The 20,683-nt window shown below is 42.0% G+C and overlaps 2 protein-coding genes and 1 pseudogene across 4 annotated transcripts; 2 read left to right on the plus strand and 1 right to left on the minus strand.

The window, feature by feature from the left end:
* Nucleotides 1–1,010: 1,010 nt before the first annotated feature.
* LOC136513912 (NADH dehydrogenase [ubiquinone] flavoprotein 2, mitochondrial-like) lies at nt 1,011–7,234 on the plus strand (annotated as a pseudogene).
* Nucleotides 7,235–9,202: 1,968 nt separating this feature from the next.
* LOC136511941 (uncharacterized) lies at nt 9,203–15,011 on the plus strand. The gene is made up of 19 exons (XM_066505958.1): nt 9,203–9,455; nt 9,536–9,736; nt 9,819–10,063; nt 10,276–10,348; nt 10,451–10,507; nt 10,837–10,916; nt 11,011–11,073; nt 11,371–11,458; nt 11,537–11,639; nt 11,724–11,827; nt 11,977–12,050; nt 12,720–12,784; nt 12,948–13,111; nt 13,199–13,266; nt 13,334–13,394; nt 13,912–13,949; nt 14,031–14,099; nt 14,254–14,551; nt 14,644–15,011. Exons 1-19 carry the CDS (start codon nt 9,285–9,287, stop codon nt 14,671–14,673), a joined length of 2,052 nt encoding a protein of 683 aa, XP_066362055.1. The 5' UTR covers nt 9,203–9,284; the 3' UTR covers nt 14,674–15,011.
* A 413-nt stretch (nt 15,012–15,424) lies between these two features.
* LOC136512777 (protein tesmin/TSO1-like CXC 7) lies at nt 15,425–19,259 on the minus strand. Of its 3 annotated transcripts, none has more exons than XM_066506772.1 (6): nt 19,004–19,259; nt 18,825–18,899; nt 16,658–16,832; nt 16,472–16,567; nt 16,338–16,401; nt 15,425–16,222 (listed from the first exon to the last, which is right to left on the minus strand). In XM_066506772.1, the coding sequence occupies exons 1-6, from the start codon at nt 19,162–19,164 to the stop codon at nt 15,717–15,719; spliced, it is 1,077 nt and encodes a 358-aa protein (XP_066362869.1). In that variant the 5' UTR covers nt 19,165–19,259; the 3' UTR covers nt 15,425–15,716. The 3 variants fall into 3 exon arrangements, with proteins under 3 accessions (XP_066362869.1, XP_066362870.1, XP_066362868.1); XM_066506773.1 differs by having other exon boundaries at nt 15,427–16,222; nt 16,338–16,356; nt 16,655–16,832; XM_066506771.1 differs by having other exon boundaries at nt 15,430–16,222; nt 16,655–16,832.
* Between the last annotated feature and the right edge of the window lie 1,424 nt (nt 19,260–20,683).

Raw genomic sequence — 20,683 nt, forward strand, 5'->3', positions numbered from 1 at the left:
ATACAAATAACTATTCTATGACGAACACAAATTCCAATCTGTGATGGCTCAATTTGGGCCAAAAAATATATGGCGCGAGATACATGATGTTTTTTCGATCGTCATGGTGAGTTAACTATAACATATTTTCGTTTGTCTATGACCAAAGTAAACCGTCAAGTATAAAAGTATTTTTTATAGTGTGCTTGGCGGCCTTAGAATATAAAAGGGCCTGGGCTCTAGGGAGGTAGGCAGGCCAGAGGAGGCAGGCATGGGGGCGAAGTGGCGAGGACACACCCAACCATGGGTGCTGGAGGATAACTCCTAGGCCAAGGAGGAAAGGGGGAGCCTGGAATTGACCCGACAACACCAAGTTAGCGCGGAGGGGGACAGCGGAAGCAGGATCGGTGATGGGGATGCCGCCGAGTATGGAAGGTTGCTGGTGGTAGGCGGGGAAGCGGGCATCGGGAGTTTGTGGGTGTTGAAGAAGAAACACTAAGAGTTTGTTTGGATGTCCATGTATCCACGCCTAAAATCCATGTGTGAACAATACTTAAGTTGAAAATGGTTTAATGAAGATCCAATGGTCGCTATTCATCGTATGAACTAGATTTACGAGAATCGAGGCCAAAGGGGCAAGGTTGAGAATATTACTCCCTAGAATTTGAGGGTGATAGGGGTGTGGATAATTCTTCATTTCTGATTTGAAGCCGATCCGATCCTACCATCACTAATAAAAAAGGATCAACAGAGTGACGATAATGAAATATAACATGCATTATAGCTAATCTCATAAGATATTGTTAGGGAAAAGGGCAGATGATTTCACCACTAAAAATTAGAAAGAGACTGTGTAAAATCCCCAAAACTCGACTGAAAAATCACGGAAAAGTTCAGGTGTTATAGCCCTAAGGGCTGGCTCTTGGTTACATTACCAGTCTGCCACGGCCCATAGACTTTAAGCCTAATCTCAATATAGGGCCAGACAACTGGATCTGGCCCATTGGGCCTGTAGAGCTCGTGTCTTAGCGATGCAACGAGAGTGGAAGACGGGTCGCTTCTTCTCCTACCTCGCAGGCTTCGCAAGGCGGCCACACGCCGATACCTCCACCACCACCCGCTCCGTCGCCTCCCCCGCCGGCCACGCCACCATGCTGCCACCGGCCGCGCGCCTCGCGGCCCGTCGCCTCCTCGGCCTCGCCTCCGCATCTGCGTCGGAAGCAGCCGGCCGCCGGCTAGCTTCGTCTCCGGTTAGTCCTCTTCTTTGCCCAACTCCTACCCCCACCATTTCCCCAAACTAATCGTCTGATCTCCTCCGCGGAAAATTTTCCTTCCAGATCGCTGCCGCAGGCTACTCCGCCGCCGCCTCTAGGGGCTCCGTCTCTAGCACCAGGCCCTTCTCCACGGCTCTTAACCACGTGAGCACTCCTCGGATCCGTTCCCCCCGCGTTTGCCTGATCTGGTTGGTGGTTGATAGCTCAGCTGAGTTGACGTTTTCTATTGTTGTTGTAGCACCTTGATTCGCCGGAGAACAAGCCGGACATGAAATGGGAGTTCTCGGAGGCGAATATGAAGGTACCGAGTTACTGACTGCCCTTGCCTTTGTTTGTGATTCGCCTACACCTCTACTCAATAGGGTAAATTGGCTAGGTTTGGATTGATCATGTCAGATGTTGTTCATACCTATGCTTGGATCCTCAGTGTCTCAGATATGGTAGTGAGGATAGTGTATTAGTGTTGGATGGTGATGTTAGTGGATTGGCCGGCTCACTTGGATGTTGAAGTTTTCAGTTTGAGCTGATTGTTTGTTTATGAGAGGGAGATATCCTTGTAATGTGACACTTCACCAATGAGCTTATGTAATATGGCGATGGGCTTAATGCTGGACCTTGTTGACTTGATAACATGCTTGCTGAATGCAGCTAATATCTATAGTATGGACCTTGTTAGCAGTGCACTTTAATATATATGTTTCAATGTGTGTTCAGGTCAATGAGATACTCCCTCACTATCCAAGCAACTACAAGCAATCTGGTATTATTCCGCTCCTTGATCTTGCACAGCAGCAGCATGGTGGATGGGTGCCAGTTGCAGCCATGGATGCTGTAAGTTCTACTATGTAAAAACTAGGCAACTATCTGTTTTCTACATTTCAATATGTTTTGTTATGACCCATTTGAAAAAAAAACATGACGAACTTGTTTACGGACCTGTAGTTATGCATTCATTCACCGCAGTGCTTACAGAGTTATATTTCAGTTGTAATATATAGCAGAAACTCCTTGATTGACCCGTGCTTCATGTTACAGCCGCTGTCATTTATCCTTCCCAGGATAATCTTCACCCTATCCAATTCAACAACAACAACAACATAGTCTTTTAGTCCCAAGCAAGTTGGGGTAGGCTAGTTGAAACCCACCAAGAGCCCCAAGTCACGGTTCAGGCACTTCAATAGCTGCTTTCCAAGTACTCATATTCAAACATAGATCTCTAGGTATATCCCAAGCTTTCAAATCTCTTTTTATTGCCTCCCCCATGTCAATTTCGGTCTTCCTCTACCTCTCCTCATATTATTAGCTTGGCTTAGGACTCCACAATGCACTGGTGCCTCTGGAGGTTTTCTTTGGACATGGCCAAACCACCCCAACCGATGTTGGACAAGCTTTTCTTCAATTGGTGCTACCTCTAGGCGATCACGTATATCATCGTTCCGAACTCGGTCCATTCTTGTGTGACTGCAAATCCATCGCAACATATGCATTTCTGCAACACTCAGTTGTTGAACATGTCGAATCTTTGTAGGCCAACATTCTGCTCCATACAACATAGCCGGTCTAATCGTCGTTCTATAGAACTTGCCTTTTAGCTTTTGTGGTACCCTCTTATCACAGAGAATGACAGAAGCTTGTCGCCACTTGATCCACCCTGCTTTGATTATATGACTTGTGCCGTGTCAATTATCTTTATCTCTGGCAAATCTCTTACCAAGAGTTACCTTAGGTCTTGTACAAAAATAAAACCAACTACTGCAAACTTAGTCTATGTGCTGTTAGCCTGTTATTGATGGTTCAACACTTACAATGTGTATTTGCTTTCTTCTATGAGTAATGTTAGCTGAGTTTCACTAGTGTTCAAATCTAATGTCTACTGAAGACAGGGGAGAACCAAGTCACATCTTGTAGAGTAGTAGTGTACACAACATTTGTATGTAACACCATTTGATAAATACGATATTATCCTGGCCTTGCTTGTGCAGAAAAAAAATGCTACCAGGAAACAATATGCCTATTTTTTTGAGGCAACAGGAGGGGTTTCCCTTTACTGAAAGCTCTGTAGCTATTCCTCTGTGTGCGAAGTAGTTCTGCTTTGCATTGAATAATATTTGGTTGTATTCCTCTGAAGATGTAATTGTCTCAATGGCCAAATACTCCAGCACATAAAAAACATGATTTCCATGAGCCAGCTGTTGAAACCTTCCAGGACCTGAAATAGATTGTGTTGTGGCTGAATTCGCAAGTGCTCTGTAGATGCCTTAGTTTTGAGTGCAGTGTTGGAAAGTGGAGGTTAATGACCAATAAAAACAAGCATATTTGCCTCAATGGAAGTTGACATCTCCTGTATAAATATATCTTTTGTGCAGCTGAAGCTACAGCAATTCAGAAATATTCATATATAATTCTGTTCATAGCATATGAATAGTTGAAGTATTAAAAGTGGTTATGTTATACACTTATCAGATGTATGTTATGATAGATTGTGTTATTATCTGTTTACGAACTGTTGTCATCATGTTTGGAAAACTTGATTTGCTATGTTTTTCTGTACTTCTGACAATGCTGTCTCTGTTATTTCAGATTGCTAAAATCGTCGAAGTTGCACCAATCAGGGTATATGAAGTTGCTACCTTTTACACAATGTTTAACCGGACTAAGGTATCTTGATGCATTACTGCCTATTTCGTTGTCATCGTTGCCCCCACTAGCATCTCTGTTATGCTTTTGACCTTTTCATTTTAATATCATTTATTAGGTTGGTAAATACCATCTTCTGGTGTGTGGAACTACACCTTGTATGATTCGTGGTTCACGTGAAATTGAAGATACATTGTTGGAGCACCTTGGAGTTAAACGAAATGGTTTGTATTACTATTCATGATACTGTATCCTGTTAAGGGTGCTATTTTCTGGTTAGTTACCACCAACATTGTCTTCTGAGCCTGAGCTTCTCGTGATTTCTCTGCAATATCGTTGACATTTTTGTTGCCTTGCAGAGGTGACCAGTGATGGCTTATTTTCTGTTGGAGAAATGGAGTGCATGGTAATTTGATCTACGTATTTATGAGATGCTACTGCAGATGCCTTCAGAGTTCAAATTGCTCTTTTTAGTTGTGTTTTAAATGTTTAGCAGCAGTAGTCTATAATGTGTCATCAATTAATGGTTTTTAACACATCAGCTATTTCTATTAGTTCTTATGTAGAAATCACTTTTATTTTATTTGTTTTATTTCGGGGAGCTAGAATGCACCTTTTCTAATCACATGTCTCCTGCATTTGCAGGGTTGCTGTGTGAATGCTCCTATGATTGCTGTGGCTGACTACTCGAAAGGCTCAGAGGGTTACACATACAACTACTATGTAAGTTTACTTGCATGAATTGGCACTTTCCTGCTGTCATTATTTGTTTCCCTATTAGTCTGTTATATGCTCTTAAACCCTATTCCATGCAACAGAAGTACTTAAGGCATAAAAACATACATGACATGACAAATAATGATTATTGCTACTAGGTGATTGCCCGTGCGTTGCAACGGGGCAACTAAAAATTTTATGAGACATTTGGTAGCCATCCCACAAAGACCATAGTGCATTGTCTTGTGACAATAACATAAATATGATGTTTTGAGTTCGATCTTAGCAAGGGAATTGCTATAGTGTAGTCCTAATTTTTCATTTTTTTTTCAAGCAACGCATTAGACCTGTTAGATTTAGATCAGATGGTTCCTGTTGATCTTCTACCTTAAGTTGTTCTTCAACACCAGTCTCAAACAGTTCATGTGTCTCCGCCGATTGTGGTCGACCTCCGTCCTCGGTGGCCTTTCGGTCGCTGTGTTTGGCCCACTCCCCTTGCCATGCTAACCTAGTTTTGCCCTGGCTGGCAATGGCCATGCCACTCCTCCCCCACGCCCATCTCCTATGCCTGAACAGCCTGCCTCCCCTAAGCCTCTTTCTATGCCCACATAGCACAACCAGCCCGACCCCGAATGCTTTGACAGCGTTATTTTTCAGTTCATTGATGTCCATCCAGTTGCAAAACAGAACCAAGGAAGATTAAGTTTTGGTTTTCCTTTACACCTCCCCTATTCCCCTATACTACAGGCGCCTGAAGATAATACCTCAGTTTTTCAACTGGATGGGCATCAATGAACTGAAAAATAATACTTCAGTTTTTCAAATGAAGCTTTGTACTCATTCTACCAGAGTTCCAAGAATTAACATGCCTCTGAGATTAGACTTTAGATATCACCATAATATGAACTGCTTTTATTTGCACCTGCTTATTAGTACATCTAACTATTTGTACTGCGAGATTACCTTTTTGAGAACTTTATTAATTATTATACCCTATCAATATTATGAGCAGATGGAATCATTTTTACTTTTAGTGAAGAAGATTCCTGTTTGTTTCAATAATTTACCATGCATAATAAAGTGGTGGCAACGATCTGAAATACAACCAATATCAATGCTTACATGAGTTGGCTTCGATGGTGCTGGTCCCGCTGAAATCGAGTCTGCATCTTGCCCTTGGACGCCTGGTCATCACGTGTAACTTTTCTAAGAGAAATAGGCGAGGCCAAGGCCCAATAGCCAAGTGCCACCACCTGCCTGGAGAATGGAGTCACGGAACATCACCGGCAGCACGGCGGTCGTGCCCCTCTTGTGTAGCTTCTCCGTCGCTGATCCGCGGGCCATCGAGCAAGGACGGTATCATCTCTTGTTGTTTGCAACTGGTCCGCTGCATGTCCACAAACCGGCCGCCGCGCGTCTGCAGACCGCAACCCATTTGCGTTGCATCTTCATAGCCACCCACGTTCACCTGCAGTCCATGGAGGAAGGATGGAGAGCGTCGTGCCCCGGTCACCCTTTCAGGCGACAGTGAGGAACAACGTGGGCGGCAGCATGTAGGGACCCGGCAACTCACGCTGCCGCTTGAGCAGCAAACCGTGTGCACACCGAAGGTGCGCCTTCTCCTGCTGGCTGCTAGGCTGCGAGGGCGGCAGGTTCGCGAGACCTCGCCGTAGGATTGGGTGCGAGGAGGGCGGGCCTTGTGGCCGTGTTGAGGAAGGATTTGGGAGGGCGTGGTGCATGGCACTGGTGATTGGGAACGGTGATGCAGTTCCTCGCCGAGGACAATGGAGAAATCAAGAGGATCGGCGTTGGAGAACTGCGTCAGTTTTCATTTCTTTTCTTCTCTAAGCGATTCTTTTCTTTTCTGAGCGAAATAGGAGCATGGGTGTTGGGGGCAGATCGTGGGCTGCGGCATGTGCGGGAAAAAAAAGATCGCGGAGGTTGGAGGAGAACAACGAATCGCGGAGTCGTACGAAAATCGTTTGGCAGACGGGACAGACACTTCCTTCATACAGTAGAGAAGTAAATGCGAGGAGACCGCGACTCGAACCCAGGACCTTCCGATCACAGACGATAAGGCTCTACCGTTTGCACCAGCCCCACCCTTCATAGTAGAGAAGTAAAGATGACTTGACAAAAAAAAAAACTAGTGCCATAACTCTGAGCTTCTTTTTCTGTGCCTCCCTTCTTTTGCAGGAGGACCTCACTCCGAAACGAGTTGTTGAGATTATTGAGATGCTGAGAAGAGGCGAAACACCTCCTGTAAGTACCAGCTAACTTAACTGGATGTTTCTACTGTGCTTTTAGTTGGTTTGATTCTTTTATGTTAAGCCACAATTCTTTTGCTCACTGGTCAATGTACTGTTTTGGTTGTCAAATTAATTTTGCAGCGAGGCACACAGCACCCGGAGCGAAAAAACTCTGGCCCTGCTGGGGGGAACACCACCTTGCACGGAGAGCCGAAACCTCCTCCATGCAGGGATCTCGATGCCTGCTAGGTTTGCTTCGGAGCATTACGAGCACACAAATAAGTTGGCTCTCACTGTAAGGGATGTGTTGTTTGTATTCTGAAGCTTTCATGTGTTTCATCAGTGAAAGCTTCTCTAACTTTTGTCCTGCACCATCAGAGAAACGATAAATTGATAGACAATAAGATGTTTTTTGAGCTGTTATTCAGTGGCAAACGCTTTGTATTTTGGCAACCTGTGAAGGAGCTGAACCTGTGACAATTGAAGAATCGACCACCATGCTATGCTATTCATTTTGTTCTATTAAGTCTTGTTGTTAACCCATTTAATGATGAGATCATATACTTGATATATCTCGAATTTTACAAATCAATATTAGATTATCTGCAATGACTGATAGTAGTTGTCGTATCTATCATGGGTCTCGGTTGATGGAACAGCTGGCAAATCTCACGAACTGGGGCACATGGATATGTCGAGAACTCGTTTATACTCCGTTCCAAAAAAGAATGTAACTATGAGCTGTGCGCAAATTAAAGTGGTTCACTTTTGATCAAATTTCTAGCGAATAATATTTAAACTTATGCCTCCAAATCAATTTACAATGAAAATGCATTTTGTAATTATTTAATACAATGGTATTTAATTGATATGATAAATATTAATACATTTTTTATCCATAATTGGTTAAACTTAAGATACTAGAACATGACTAGAATTGTATTCTTTCTTGGACAGAGGGAGTACATTGATAAGAGTGTTTTAGGAATTTTCTAAAATATTTTTTTGGATATTTTTCATTTTTCTACAGCTAAATCTATTTTTAAAGGATCTAGAGATATTTTCATGAGCTCTAAATATTTTATTTATATTTGGCAGATTTCAAACCATCTTCAATTTTTTTTGGGATTTTTAAAAGCTTCGAGATATCTTTTATGGCTTAAAAATCTTATAAAGTAACTATAGAATTTTTTAATAAAAAGATAAATAGCACCTTTAAAACCTCTCCAAAGTCCAAACCAATGCGGGAGGTAATATGAACGGTTTCGAAAGTATTTGACCTTGGAGTTTGAGGAAAATCATACTACAACAATAATCTTCAGTCTAGACGGTGGACTCTTAGGGCATGTTTGGCTAGACTCTTTTTAGCTATCGCTCTGTGCCACAGTAGCTAAGGAGCCAAAGCTAGAGCCGAAATAGCTTGGTCTGTTTGGCAGAGTTCTGCTCCTTAATTCTTAGGTGGAGTGATTGCACTTGATTTTGGTGAGAACAAGGTGGGGGAGCAATGGTAATTATTTCTAGAGTGATTTGGTGGAGATTGAAAAGGGGAATTGAGGAGTGGGTTTTTTAAGTTCCGAGTGTAAATGACAGTGATTTTTGTTTTCTTTTCATCAAAATCTATATGCATTTTGGTTGACGAGGCGCAATTTTTGCGAAGAATCTACTTCAAAAAGTCTTGCCAAACGGCCTCTCATATACAGTTTCTTTTAACCCCCCAATTCATTTATTTAGACAAGAGAAAGAAAGTGCTTTGATGATGTAACGTGAATAGTGCAGGAGCTAGAAGAGTTCGAGGCGCTAAGAGACCTTTTAAACGAGATTTTATCCTTTTTAATGTTGACTCCCGATAAAAGGACTCAAGAGAATTTGTTTTGCAGGTACATGATTTCACGTAATCATTGTGTGGGTAAATGATTTTGTAAAATCGTTCTATGAGTAGACGTTCTCTTGGAAGAAATTAATTCTGTTCTAGCACGTGAACGATTTTTCAAAACACATTCCTATTCTACAGCACTACTTCAACAATATTTTTCAGCGAATAAATAATATTTTTTTCTCATGACAAATCAGTATAAGCACCAGCATAAACATCAGCATAAACTAAATTTCAGCGGAATTGGGCCATTAAATTTCGTTCTCCCAGCGGCCCATATTATTATTTTGCAATTCCGTCACATATTTTTGTAATCGTTTGACATTATTATAATTTTTTTTGAAAAAGCCCAATTCAAAGTGGCTTGCTCACTTTGCAATTTGCATAGACTAAAATTAACGGAAATATCAGAGACCTGAGAGACCTAAGTACAAATTTCTCATCACCGTTTTCTACTTTTCCCCTCTCAGTTGCCTAAACCCTCTCCAGCCGTCTTCCTCTTCCTCGCTTTCCCTCCCAAAACCCTAGCGCTCCTTCCACCAGCCCCCAGCTCCCATGGCGCGCTCGACCTCACTCTCCGAGGCGGAGGCGGGCATCTCCTGCTTCACCTCCTCCCTTCCCGGATTCCGCGGCGTCCTCAAGCACCGCTATGCTGATTTCATCGTCCACGAGGTTGCCCGCGACGGCGCTCTCGTCCAGCTCACCTCGTTCGATCTCCCCACCGAGGTATCAGGGCCTCTGTGAAAGTTTTTGCTCATAATTGCGCTTCTCCGATTCCAATCTCCCTGCCAAACGCGGAATTGCAGTGCGTTGATGTGAATGAGGAGGATAAGGCGGCGCCGTCGGCTGAAGCGGACCACTCGCAGGCCCTTGAGTCGTTCCGTTCACTTTGCGGCGATGCCGACTGCAACGCATTGAAGAGTCTCCTGGAGAGGGTGTCGGCTGGTGGTGACAGTGATGTCTCGCCTGTCATTCTCTCGCCTGATGCTGACAAGGCTCACCGATCGGTCAGTTCACTTAGCGGTTACTGATGTTTTTTGCGACTGCGATGGTCGAGTTTGGTATGACATTTGTTTTACTTGGTTGTAGGACGTGCATAACTTCTTTAAGAAGACCTTCAAGTTCCTGGTCACGGACACGGTGGAACACAGTGATGGGGTCCAGAGGTGCATCAGGGTGCGGTTGGGGTCAGGAGCAGGTGGTGGAAGGGGTGGTGGCGGCCGCGGGAGAGGAAGGAAACGGAAGAACATGGGTAGTTCTGATTGGAGAGATGACAGGCCATTTGATAGTAGAGGGTCGAGTAATTGGTCAGATAATGCTGGGAAGTTCCTGAGGTGATGATATCCTGTTTTGTTTGTTAACTTTGTTGTGTGTTATTTTCACTTGTATTGGGATGAGGTCATTTCACATGTATGGCATACCTGAACTTAGTAATAGCAATGCACCTAATGTAGCTGCACAACAGCCTTATACGATTGTGCAGTTTATCTAGTTTTGCTGCCGACTAGTGTTTTAATTGAACTTACCATTTTGGTTCATTGATCAGGTTTCACCTGTACAAAGAGAACAAGGACACCCAAGAAGCATTAGGAGTAATAGGAAAAATGCTAGGACTTCAGGTATTTCATAGTTGCTACATCCTAGAATTCATTTACCTGCCCTAGATAACTGGGTTCATTTACCTGCTCTTGCTGCTGCTAAGTTAACTGTACCTTTTGCAGCCACGCTCATTTGGGTTTGCAGGGACAAAGGATAAGCGTGCTGTTACTACACAGCAGGCACGTATTCCTCAAGTTTATAACAGAAGAGTAAATTTATTTAGTTAGTCCTGGAGCTTCCTTGAATAATGTTGGCTAACATATAACATTGAAGTCTGGAAATGGAACACTTCGTGATTTTAGTTGTACAAGAGACTGCATGTTAGATTACTAACTTAAATGTCTTCTGAATGACATAATTAGTTTTCAAAGATATTTGTTGATATTTGTTATGTATTTTCATACATTCCATTCTTTTCACTATTGATAGCTTACCTATGTGAATAGTTTCTCATTTCTGTCTATAATTGTGCATACAGTGATATTGATACTTTTCTAATTTTTATCAGGTAACTGTTTTCAAGGTGCAAGCCAGTAGATTGGCTGCTCTTAATAATCGGCTGTTTGGGATTAAAGTTGGAAACTTCTGGTATGTGATTAGTATTATCCTGTTGTACATATAACCATGATATATAGCAGTCTTAAAATGTTGATAATTTTGGCAACTAACTAATGCTTTTTAGTTATGTGAAGGAGGGACTTGTTCTTGGTCAGCTCACAGGAAATCGATTTGCAATTACTCTGAGGTACTGTCTTTGCTTACAATTTAATATTTTAGCATTCCTGACTATAGTTTTTTTCTGGTACTAAAATGCTCATCATTTGACTCGAGCCATAGTAACTTCTTAGACTAAGACTGTATGTTCAACACAAGAACTTGGGATCATGTTTTTAACATTCTATTGTTTGCTATGACGTGTGCATTTGTCTCTATTGTTTGCTATGATACTTCAGTCCACAACTCCACATGCAGCATACCTTGTACATTCTCTTTTAGGAAAACAGAGCATATGGAGATCTTATGTTTCCCTATATTTATTTAGGGGTGTTACTGCAGAATCTGAAGACATGATAAAAAATGCCGTAGATGGCTTAGGAAAGAATGGATTTATCAACTACTATGGTTTGCAGGTATTATATCCTCAAGTTTAAAACCTATTACCCTATTATTTCTGAAGCTCATCGAGTTTATCTATTTCATCTGCTTAGCGTTTTGGAAGTGGTTCAGTACCAACACACCTTGTTGGGGCTGCTTTGCTTAGAGGAGAGTGGAAGGCTGCTGTAAACTTGATTCTTGATCCAAGGGAAGGAGATATCCTACAAATATTTTATGTGTCCAATTAGGAGTTTGTATTCAGTTCTGCCAGCTTTTGTTTAAACATAACTAAGTCCGTACAGCGTGATGACATTAATGAGGTGCGCAAACATTACAAGGAACATGGTGACATTGATATGGCACTGAGGAACTTCCCTCGGCACCTCGTAGCTGAGAGGGCAATAGTAAGTATAGTTACCATTTTTCAACATATACTGTGGTATTAATTGAAAAAATGTGGCCTTCTAATTCTTTCTACTTTGTGTAAAGCACAGTGCTTTGTGCATTTAAACTGATTCTTTTTTCTTATCTTCCGTTGTTTGCATGTTTCCAGCTTCAATGTCTGAAGAAATGCCCTGGTAACCATCTGCAAGCACTTAAGGGTATACCAAGAACACTTAGAATGATGTATGTTGCATCCTTTTATTTGAATATACTCCATTTTTTTCTTTGTATTATCATCATTAAGTGCAAATTAAGGTACATAATTTTAGATGGTTAAGAATATGCTGCCTAGACCATCTTTGCTTGGGGCAAAAAGGCTTTTTTGTTGTTGATGACGTGTCATGTTTTTCCCTAGTAAGAATATCTAGTTATTCTTGACTTGTGCTAAAAATTGTGTCTCGGTCTCTAATAACAGCTTTACCTCTGTGTCCAGCTCTGTTTTCGTATTCTGCATTTATTTGTTAATGTTGGCCCTGTTCTGCTGCACTACTTCAGTAGTACTTTTCTGCGAACGAACAGTGTTTTTCTCTCATAGTATTTCAGCATAAGCATCAGCATAAGCCAAATTTCAGCGAAACTTGTCAACTGTTAAGTTATTCCGTCACGGCATACAAATGTACTAGTGTGCTTGTCTCACATCATATAGCAGTGGTTACTTTGTTATATGCTAAGGTAATGCTTTGTTGCCATGTCATATTCTGTTGTCTAAATAATCTCTTGTGATGGTGTCCAATTCTGTAGTTGTATTAGTTCATAGTATTGTATGCTCTCATGTCAGTTGAATTTTCTTGAATGATAGCCATGTCTTCTTTCTACTTTTTCTGAAAGTTTTTATTTGAATGTTCTATGTAGGTACGTACATAGTTACCAAAGTTACCTGTGGAATCATGCTGCCAGTATGAGAGTGGAAAAGTATGGTTAGTTTCTTCCCTTCTACTAAAAGAATTAATGAAATCATTATATGGTTTGATGTTTGTGAATTGATGTATAGTATTGCTTGATGTGGTTATCTTTGAACTGATGTATTAGTCTAGCAAACAATTTTTGTCGTTTTTCATTTTCTGACTAGTAATTTGGCAGGCATTTCACAGGTTGTAGAAGGTGACTTAGTGTATAACAAAGAATGCCCTCCAGAAGAATCGACTTCCGTAAACATTCTGGAAACTGATGATGGCCATACAAATTCAATTGAAATTGATCTATGTTCTGAAGCACAACCAGAAGAAAGCATCCAGTCTGTGAAGGTTTGGTGCAGTTGTGACACATGCTGATACACAAAAATGTCCTTTCTAATAGAGATCCTAATAATCCACCTTTTATTTCTTCTCTAGATAGTTGATTCTGGAGATTTATTGAAGGGGATATACACATTTGATGATGTTGTCCTACCTTTGCCTGGGTAATACCAATTCCTTTGTATTTGTACTTTCATTTTTTTGTTTATGCTTATTTGTATAAACATGCAGTTCACAAGCATTGTTTCCCGGGAATGAAGTTGCTGAGATTTACCATGAAATGGCTAGAAAGGTTACACTATCCTATAGTGTGTATTTTGTAGTTTATTAGATGTTCTTTCTTGTTTAGCAGAAGTTTGTGCACTGCAGCGTTGGATTTTTCGTGTGAGTGTTTCATACTTTTCACAAAGTTAGATACCAAGATGTGGGTCTAGTACATTTCCAAAGTAACTAGCATTTGGACTAGTAGGTTTTGCTGTGGGTCTAGGATGAACATTTGAGTTTCCCCTTTTGTTTCTGTATACTTTAATGTGGTGATTGGTGTCTGTCACATGAAACCTTATTAATTTGAGTTTCCAGAACTGGAACTTACTGCGTTAGCTATTTATAGCGATGTTGATTTGAATTGATAGTAGGTTGGTGCTTTTGTCAACTCAATCGGAATCTGTTTCTTCAGTATTCCATGATTGCATAGTATTTCTTTACTTGAGAGGAGTATTTAGGAAATATGTTATGATTGATACAACATGTTTTGAATGATTTCTGGACAAAACAGATGGAAATATTTGAATTTTGCTTTCATGACACAGGATGGCATTAGCTTGACGGAGAATGCTCATGGTGTCAAGTGAGTCTTTATTAGCCTGGTGTGCTTGTTTTCATCTGTGACTTCATATCCTAAGTGCAATGCCTTTAATTCATTTGTTAGAGAGTTTTCAATTACAAGCATGAAAGGTGGTTACCGTCGAGTGTTCCAGCGGCCTATTGGTTTCGAGTGGTATGTACCCTGTGCCCAAGGATTAAATATTTCTTGTCTCCTTTAGAACATGCAATGCAATGTGTGTTGGGTTTGCCTGGTTTCAAGTTGTTTCTTGCACATGGAACTTCTTTTGGTCCTTCCATTAAAATATTTTTCTCTAATATGACTGCAGGGAACTCATGACTTACACGGATGACAGTTCATCTTTAGCAGAAACTGATTTAGATGTTCTGTCCAGAACCAAGCCTAAAGAAGCAAATGAGCTTATTTCTAACCAGGAGCATCAGGATAAGTTGGAAAAGGCTCCTGATTCCTCTGTACCAACTAATGAGAATAGCTCGCAAGAAAATAAGCTTATTGGCAGCCCAGATACACTATCAAAGAAATTGGCCTTAAAATTAGCATTTATTTTACCAGCATCATGTTATGCGACAATGGCTATCCGGGAGCTTCTGAAGACTTCCACATCGGTATGTTTGTACAAAATATTGTTTACCTGTAGTGTTTGTTGCTTAGAAATTGTCTTCAAAATCTGTTTCCTAATCTCCTTGACTGCCTGCAGGTTGCATATCAGAAAACACTCAGCTGCTAAATTTTGTTTGGAAGACATTTCTTTCTCTTTCTTAATTACATGGCGCTGCTTGTGTTTCCAACTCTTCCCATCTTCACGGCAGAGAAGACCTGGAGGGCTGGTGAATCCACAAACGAGATGCCATGTTACTCTTTTGGCAAACAAACAATATGTCATATTAAAAGATATTCTTGGGGGCAGTCGGCAGGATAATGTATTGGGATAATTGTAGTTCTGTACTATATGCTGCACGCTTTGTGTAACCTCAATTTCATTTGCAATAATGGAATTAGCTTGAGCTAGCCTGGCATCTCATATACTTAGGAACAATAGAAAATTTGGTACGGTTGAGCTTGGTTAAAGCTCAGGTGATGCACAATCAGCAGTATAAGATTTGTCATGCTGATCTGTTTCACGATGCTGCCGATGCACCACACATTCCATTTGTCGAATTGAATCGTATAAACGCCACTGGAAGCCGTTCATGAATGTTCGACTAGTACGGTTTCCATGAATGTTCCCAGGCCTGCCGCCCGCCCCTATCGTCGTCTTCGTCATCTGAAGAGTGAACTGTGATGAACCCATCCAAGCGCAGACTCTCTGTATGCTATTCGTGGCTGCGCCGACTTCCAAGGCATGTGTGAACACTCGAGCATAGGTTTTCCAAACAAAACGCTCCAGTAGCATTTGCTTCTAAATTTTTTATACTTCCCAACCAACCTGATAGCGGTAAAAACAGTACAATATACTGAAGGCCACTGGGACGACAGGTCGCGTGGGCAAGAGAGATGACCATTGGGAATATATAAACGGCAAGTCTGGCAACCATAGCCGCGAAACGACCTGTAGGTGTATAATCTCATTTTATTAACGGATACCAGGCTCGAAACGGCTATCTCTACAAAGACAATACATAATGGTAATCCAGAAATACACCTCAGTATACAGGGGAAAAAAACTAGAATCCTGTGCATGCCCACGACCAGCAGAACATGCACAATCTAAAAGATAACTCAATGTCCCCTCCAATCTCCACTCGGAAGGACGGCACAAGGAAACCCACCCTAGGCCAGGTGCTGAATCTTGCGCTTCAGCCACATGGCGCGCACGTCTCCGCCGAGGGAGATGAAAATTTCCCGGTTGCCCGGCTGCAGGAAGACATCGGGGGCAACTGATTTCTCCACCTGTGACAGCTCCACCATGCCGTTCAGGATCTGGATGCACTTCGATATGCTGTAGCTGTCCTCGGGCTTGGATAGCTGCCAGTCATGGTTTGAGTTCTTGTAGTTTGCAGAGTCGTCCATCGCCCGGTCATTGCTGTTCCTCTTGTTGGAACAATGCTGCCACGAGCGGGGCAGTGCCTGCCATTGGGATATCCCCTGTGGGAACACATGTGTGTCTCTGTTTGAGGCCCTAAGATGAGGTGGGGTTTGATGAAAAGAAGACTCCTTCGAGATAGGTGATTGTAGACGAGGCGAGCGCTCCACAACAAAGTCATGTTCACCCTCGCTGTGATCCAAATCAGCACCAGTATATAGATAGCGCTTACTATCATCAGCCATTATGCCTTCTGCAGTAGGGAAACCATCATTAGTTAGTATATAACAATAGCACCACTGCTATATATTACTGATAAAAGATTACTTGTATAATTAGAACAATCTATAAAAGTATTCCGTATGTACCATTTTTCCCAAAAGGATTCTGGCAATCGTCACAACAGCAAAACAAGGAACATCCAGTCCCATTCTGTCCATAACAATGAGTTTGGTAATCTTGTCTCACCTATTTAGCAAAGAGCTCGAGAAAAAGATGAAACCTGGTAGCAATCACAGTATTTCTTTAGGCAACTTGATTTCTTGCAGTTGCAACCTCTCCTTGGTGGAGTTGAAGAAGAAGAATGGTGAGCATCTTCCTATAGGTGACAGAATATTGAAATTACAATTAAGCCTAACAGAAATTTAAACAGTGTGACATCATTTAACTGAGTTAGGATAACAACCACAGGTTCAGCATTTGCCTCAGGTCTCCTATTAATTTTCATTGACATACGCTTCTGTCTTGAAAGTAACACCTTGCGAGTAGTCTGAACTGTTTCTGAAAAAGCTTCTTTGTTGAAACATGGTTGGCAGCCACACTTATCAGAACAATAACCACCTCCAGAAAAACATGGGCAATAGCTGCAAATGCAAACGGTGATAATGTATTTATGAGATTCACAAAGCATTCTTACACCCCCTACACCCATATTATAGTCAGGGATCTGGCAAGTCATGGCAAAGAAACATCTACCTAGGAAACTGTGAGCAGGTATTAGTAAATAATAACTAACATCACAGGAAAAAAATGAATGCACTTCAAATGGTAACAAATTAGGAATTTGAGATGCCGACAATGAAAATGAACCAAAAGTCCTTTAGATATTTCCATAGCTCTATATAACAGCCAGGTTCCTACTTCACGTGATCACGTCTGATGCACTTCACATTCTCAGCCAGGTTCCAAACTGGCCCAGTTGAAGACAAACCCTATATCATCTCCCCTTCACCTCACGCCAAACAAGCCGCCACCGCCGCTCCTCTTCTACCTCCCTCATCTCTCATATTCCCCATCACCCCACCCCCACCCCATATCCCCATTTCCTTCTCTCCCTCTAAGCAGAAATACGACAGCGAGACAGAGAAGCAAGGGGTGAGCAGCAGAAGCAGATCAAGGGTGGCAGCAAGGGCGAACTTGAGTGGCGGTGGTGGGCGGAGCCTAGGGCTTCTTAATCTGCTCCCCCCTCCCCCTCTCAATTCAAGGCAGTGGCTGCTAGGGCCTTCAAAATAGTCGAAGGCTCAACGGCCAACTCCACCAGTTGACCACCAAGTCTGGAAAGCAGCTCAAGAGGGGCAATTGTGCTCTGGGTAGTGGTGGCAAGGGCAAAATTGTGTGGCGGCGGCGGTGTTTAGATCCGCAAAGGCAATCGCTTGGATCTAATCCTAACCCAGCCCAGGAATGGACTGATCTAGGGCTCCTCAACATGGCGGCTGTCCAATGCCTACCCAAGTGACACCCAACTCCACCAGCCGCATGTCTACAAAGCAACATACTGTCGACTGGGCTCCTAGGCATTGACAAGGTAACATACTGAATTGCTGATTATGAGTTCCATATAGTTCACAGTTTGAAGGGCAGGCCTGATGCAGTGGTGAGAGCTGTCTCACTGAGTCACCAGGTCATGGGTTCGAAGCAGCCTCTCCGTAGATTTTGCGGGGGGAAGGCTTGCCTCGGTTTTTCCCTTCCCCAGACCCCACTCATGTGGGAGCCTCTGGCACTGGGTCTGCCCTTTTTATATAGTTCACAGTTTCATCAATAGCATAGACTGGCACATAAAATCCATAATAGGGGCATATGGCTGTCACCAAAGTTTTTTCTTCCACTCATTTAGCTAAGGAATGAAAAGAAACATACGAGATATAACTAACAGGGAATGGGTTTGTCAAACACTAGCCCATCCAAGTTAGTGCCAAATTTTGGCAAGCTTCATTGGGCACCAAGAAAACAACACCTAAATTTCCAATCATTTAGCCTAACATCATTTTGATCTACACAGTTTGCTCCATATAGTAGTAGAATAAGAAGATGCTGATTCCATCTTAAGAGGAAATTAGTAAGTATGACTTCTAGTTGGTTGATCATGCAGGTATATGTTGTCCTATCTTGAGCTCTATGGTTCAGACTTCAGAGTGTACTAGAGGCAACCTGAAGTAATCAAATAATGTGCAACAGCGCGAGCAGATGCCAAAAATGTGTTTTGGATTTATTTTGACAACAACACGGCACTCAAATTTCACAAATACCTGAATTTTACATTGCCTACGAGAGAAAGATGCAACAGAAAGATGCAACTTATTGAAAGAACAGCCCAAGAGAATTAGACAACAAATTACAACCAAAATCCTGACTTAAACCACTGATTATAAGAAACTAAACCAGTAAAAAACCGCAACAATCCCCTTCCTCTGCAGCCAAAATGGATGCAAATCGCATAGTATCCAGCATTTCGTCCCCCCGCTCTCTTAATTAAACGGATAAGGATATTAATCGCGACAGGAAAAACTGACTCCGCCCTGAGACTGGCCAACAGAACCAAAACGAAACGGTCGAAAAAGGTACAGTAGGTTCCTTACAGCTTCAAGCATCTGGACTTCTTGCAGGCGCAATGCTTGCACCCGTTGCCATCCGCAGCCTCCTCCACCCTCTGCCTGCTCGAACACAAAACAACACAAATCAGACGACTCAACACCCCCAAGACACGCCCAAATCGAGAAACCAAAGCCCCCCAGGTCCGGGGCCGCCGAACCCTCACCGTTTGGGGTCCGGGGCTATTGCCAGCTGGTTCATGCTGGACGGCTCCAGCTCGGTCCCTCCGACGGCATGCGTTGGCATGTCCCTGGGCTCCAGCGTGGACGGGGGTGGCGCCGCCGGCGCCGGCGATGGTGGCTTCATGGAGATCGGGGTGGCTTCCATGGGAGCACGAGGAGGGGTGCGCTCACACACGGGTCCGTGTGAACTGGGAAGGAGGTGGCTCCCCTCTTTTAGACTGTGAGATGGGCCCAGCCTTAGGCCCGCCCTTGTGGGGTTTGCTTCTGGCCTTCCGGGGGTTTGGTGTCGATATATATTGATTGTGAAGTTTTTTTTTTTTTTTTTGATGGATTTGGTTTGGTAGTTCATAAATATTGAATCTTTTACGTTATTGTCTTTTCTTTAATTGGGTTCAGTTTGTTAGAGACATGTATTGGAGTCTCTGAACTAGAGTGCTTTATGTTTTCACCTTTTTCGTGAGTGGGTTTGATTAGTATGGTGTATGTAAATGATTTATTTCTTTGTTTTTTTCTCCTTGTTTAGTTTTTTTTGAGCAAATACTCCTTGTTTAGTGAATATAGAAATTTCCAACAAAAAAGTTTAAGAAATACCAAGGTTTTAAATCTACGGCTCTAGCTACGGCTATCTCCGGCCATACCTGCTACTATCTCCGGCTATATCTGTTTGAAAATGATTTAGCTATTTTTATATATATTATTCAACCGTTATCTGTTGTTACTGCAAGATATAGCCAGAGATAGATCGCTAAATTTCTTAGCTGGCTATTTAAAACACTAAGAAATACGTGAGCCTATAGTAAATCATTATATTTTAGCTACACATGTTTTGATCTTTATTATCTCCGGCTATAACTACCGCTATCTCCGGCTATACCTGTTTGAGAATGATTTAGCTATTTTTTATGTATCATTTAGCTGTTAGCTGCTGCTATTGTCCGCTATAGCCGGCTATTTGCTGTTTTGAGAGATAGATCGCTAAATTTCTTAGTTGGCTATCTAAATCACTAAGAAATACGGGGCCTATAGTAAATCATTCTATTTTATATCTATCTTAAAAAAACATTGTGGTTTTTCATACGAGAAGTTTAAAGGTTAATTCGACAAAAGGAGCTCTGTCAAATAATATCTTACAGAGAAATGGTTGTATGCTACTTCTGTAGGGGTGATTCTCTCATATGAACTATGAGCCACATATTAGAAAAAAAAACTAACTTATACTAATTCACTTCATTCACCCAATCACTTTTGATATAGAATTCAACCATAGAAAATCAAAAGGTAGGAAGAGCTCTACCAAATATACCCTAAGAGGAGTTCATTTTGCTATTTGTAACATCACACGCAATGGTGAAGTTTGCTTGAAATCTCGAAAGGGACCAATCATGAAGTGGGTTCAAGCATAGCCATTTTGCACTTTATTCACCGGTAACGAAGCTTCCACTAGTTTTCTTAACAAATTACTCAAATGCAAGGGTGGTCTTACCCTTATTAGCTCGATGGTTTTAAATTTCATATATTGTTCTTTTGCTATCTATGTTACTAAAAGTTAATTTACTTCATATGAAATATATGGTATTCAGGAAAAAGTGCCAAGAAGGAAAATTGTACATAGTTTAAGGTGGGGTCACTTGCCAAGCTACGCACTAATTGAGCAAGTGCCGCTG

Source organism: Miscanthus floridulus, chromosome 16 (genome assembly GCF_019320115.1).
Source record: "Miscanthus floridulus cultivar M001 chromosome 16, ASM1932011v1, whole genome shotgun sequence".
Classification (NCBI taxonomy): Eukaryota; Viridiplantae; Streptophyta; class Magnoliopsida; order Poales; family Poaceae; genus Miscanthus; species Miscanthus floridulus.

Coding starts and splice junctions, on each gene's coding strand:
- LOC136511941 (XM_066505958.1), top strand. CDS start 9,285: ATGGCGCGCTCGACCTCACTCTCCGAGGCGGAGGCGGGCATCTCCTGC. Junction 10,349..10,450: donor GAAAAATGCTAGGACTTCAG/GTATTTCATAGT, acceptor TACCTTTTGCAG/CCACGCTCATTTGGGTTTGC. Junction 13,395..13,911: donor ACCATGAAATGGCTAGAAAG/GTTACACTATCC, acceptor TTCATGACACAG/GATGGCATTAGCTTGACGGA.
- LOC136512777 (XM_066506771.1), bottom strand. CDS start 19,164: ATGGAAGCCACCCCGATCTCCATGAAGCCACCATCGCCGGCGCCGGCG. Junction 18,900..19,003: donor ATAGCCCCGGACCCCAAACG/GTGAGGGTTCGG, acceptor GTGTTCGAGCAG/GCAGAGGGTGGAGGAGGCTG. Junction 16,402..16,471: donor AATACTGTGATTGCTACCAG/GTTTCATCTTTT, acceptor TGTTATGGACAG/AATGGGACTGGATGTTCCTT.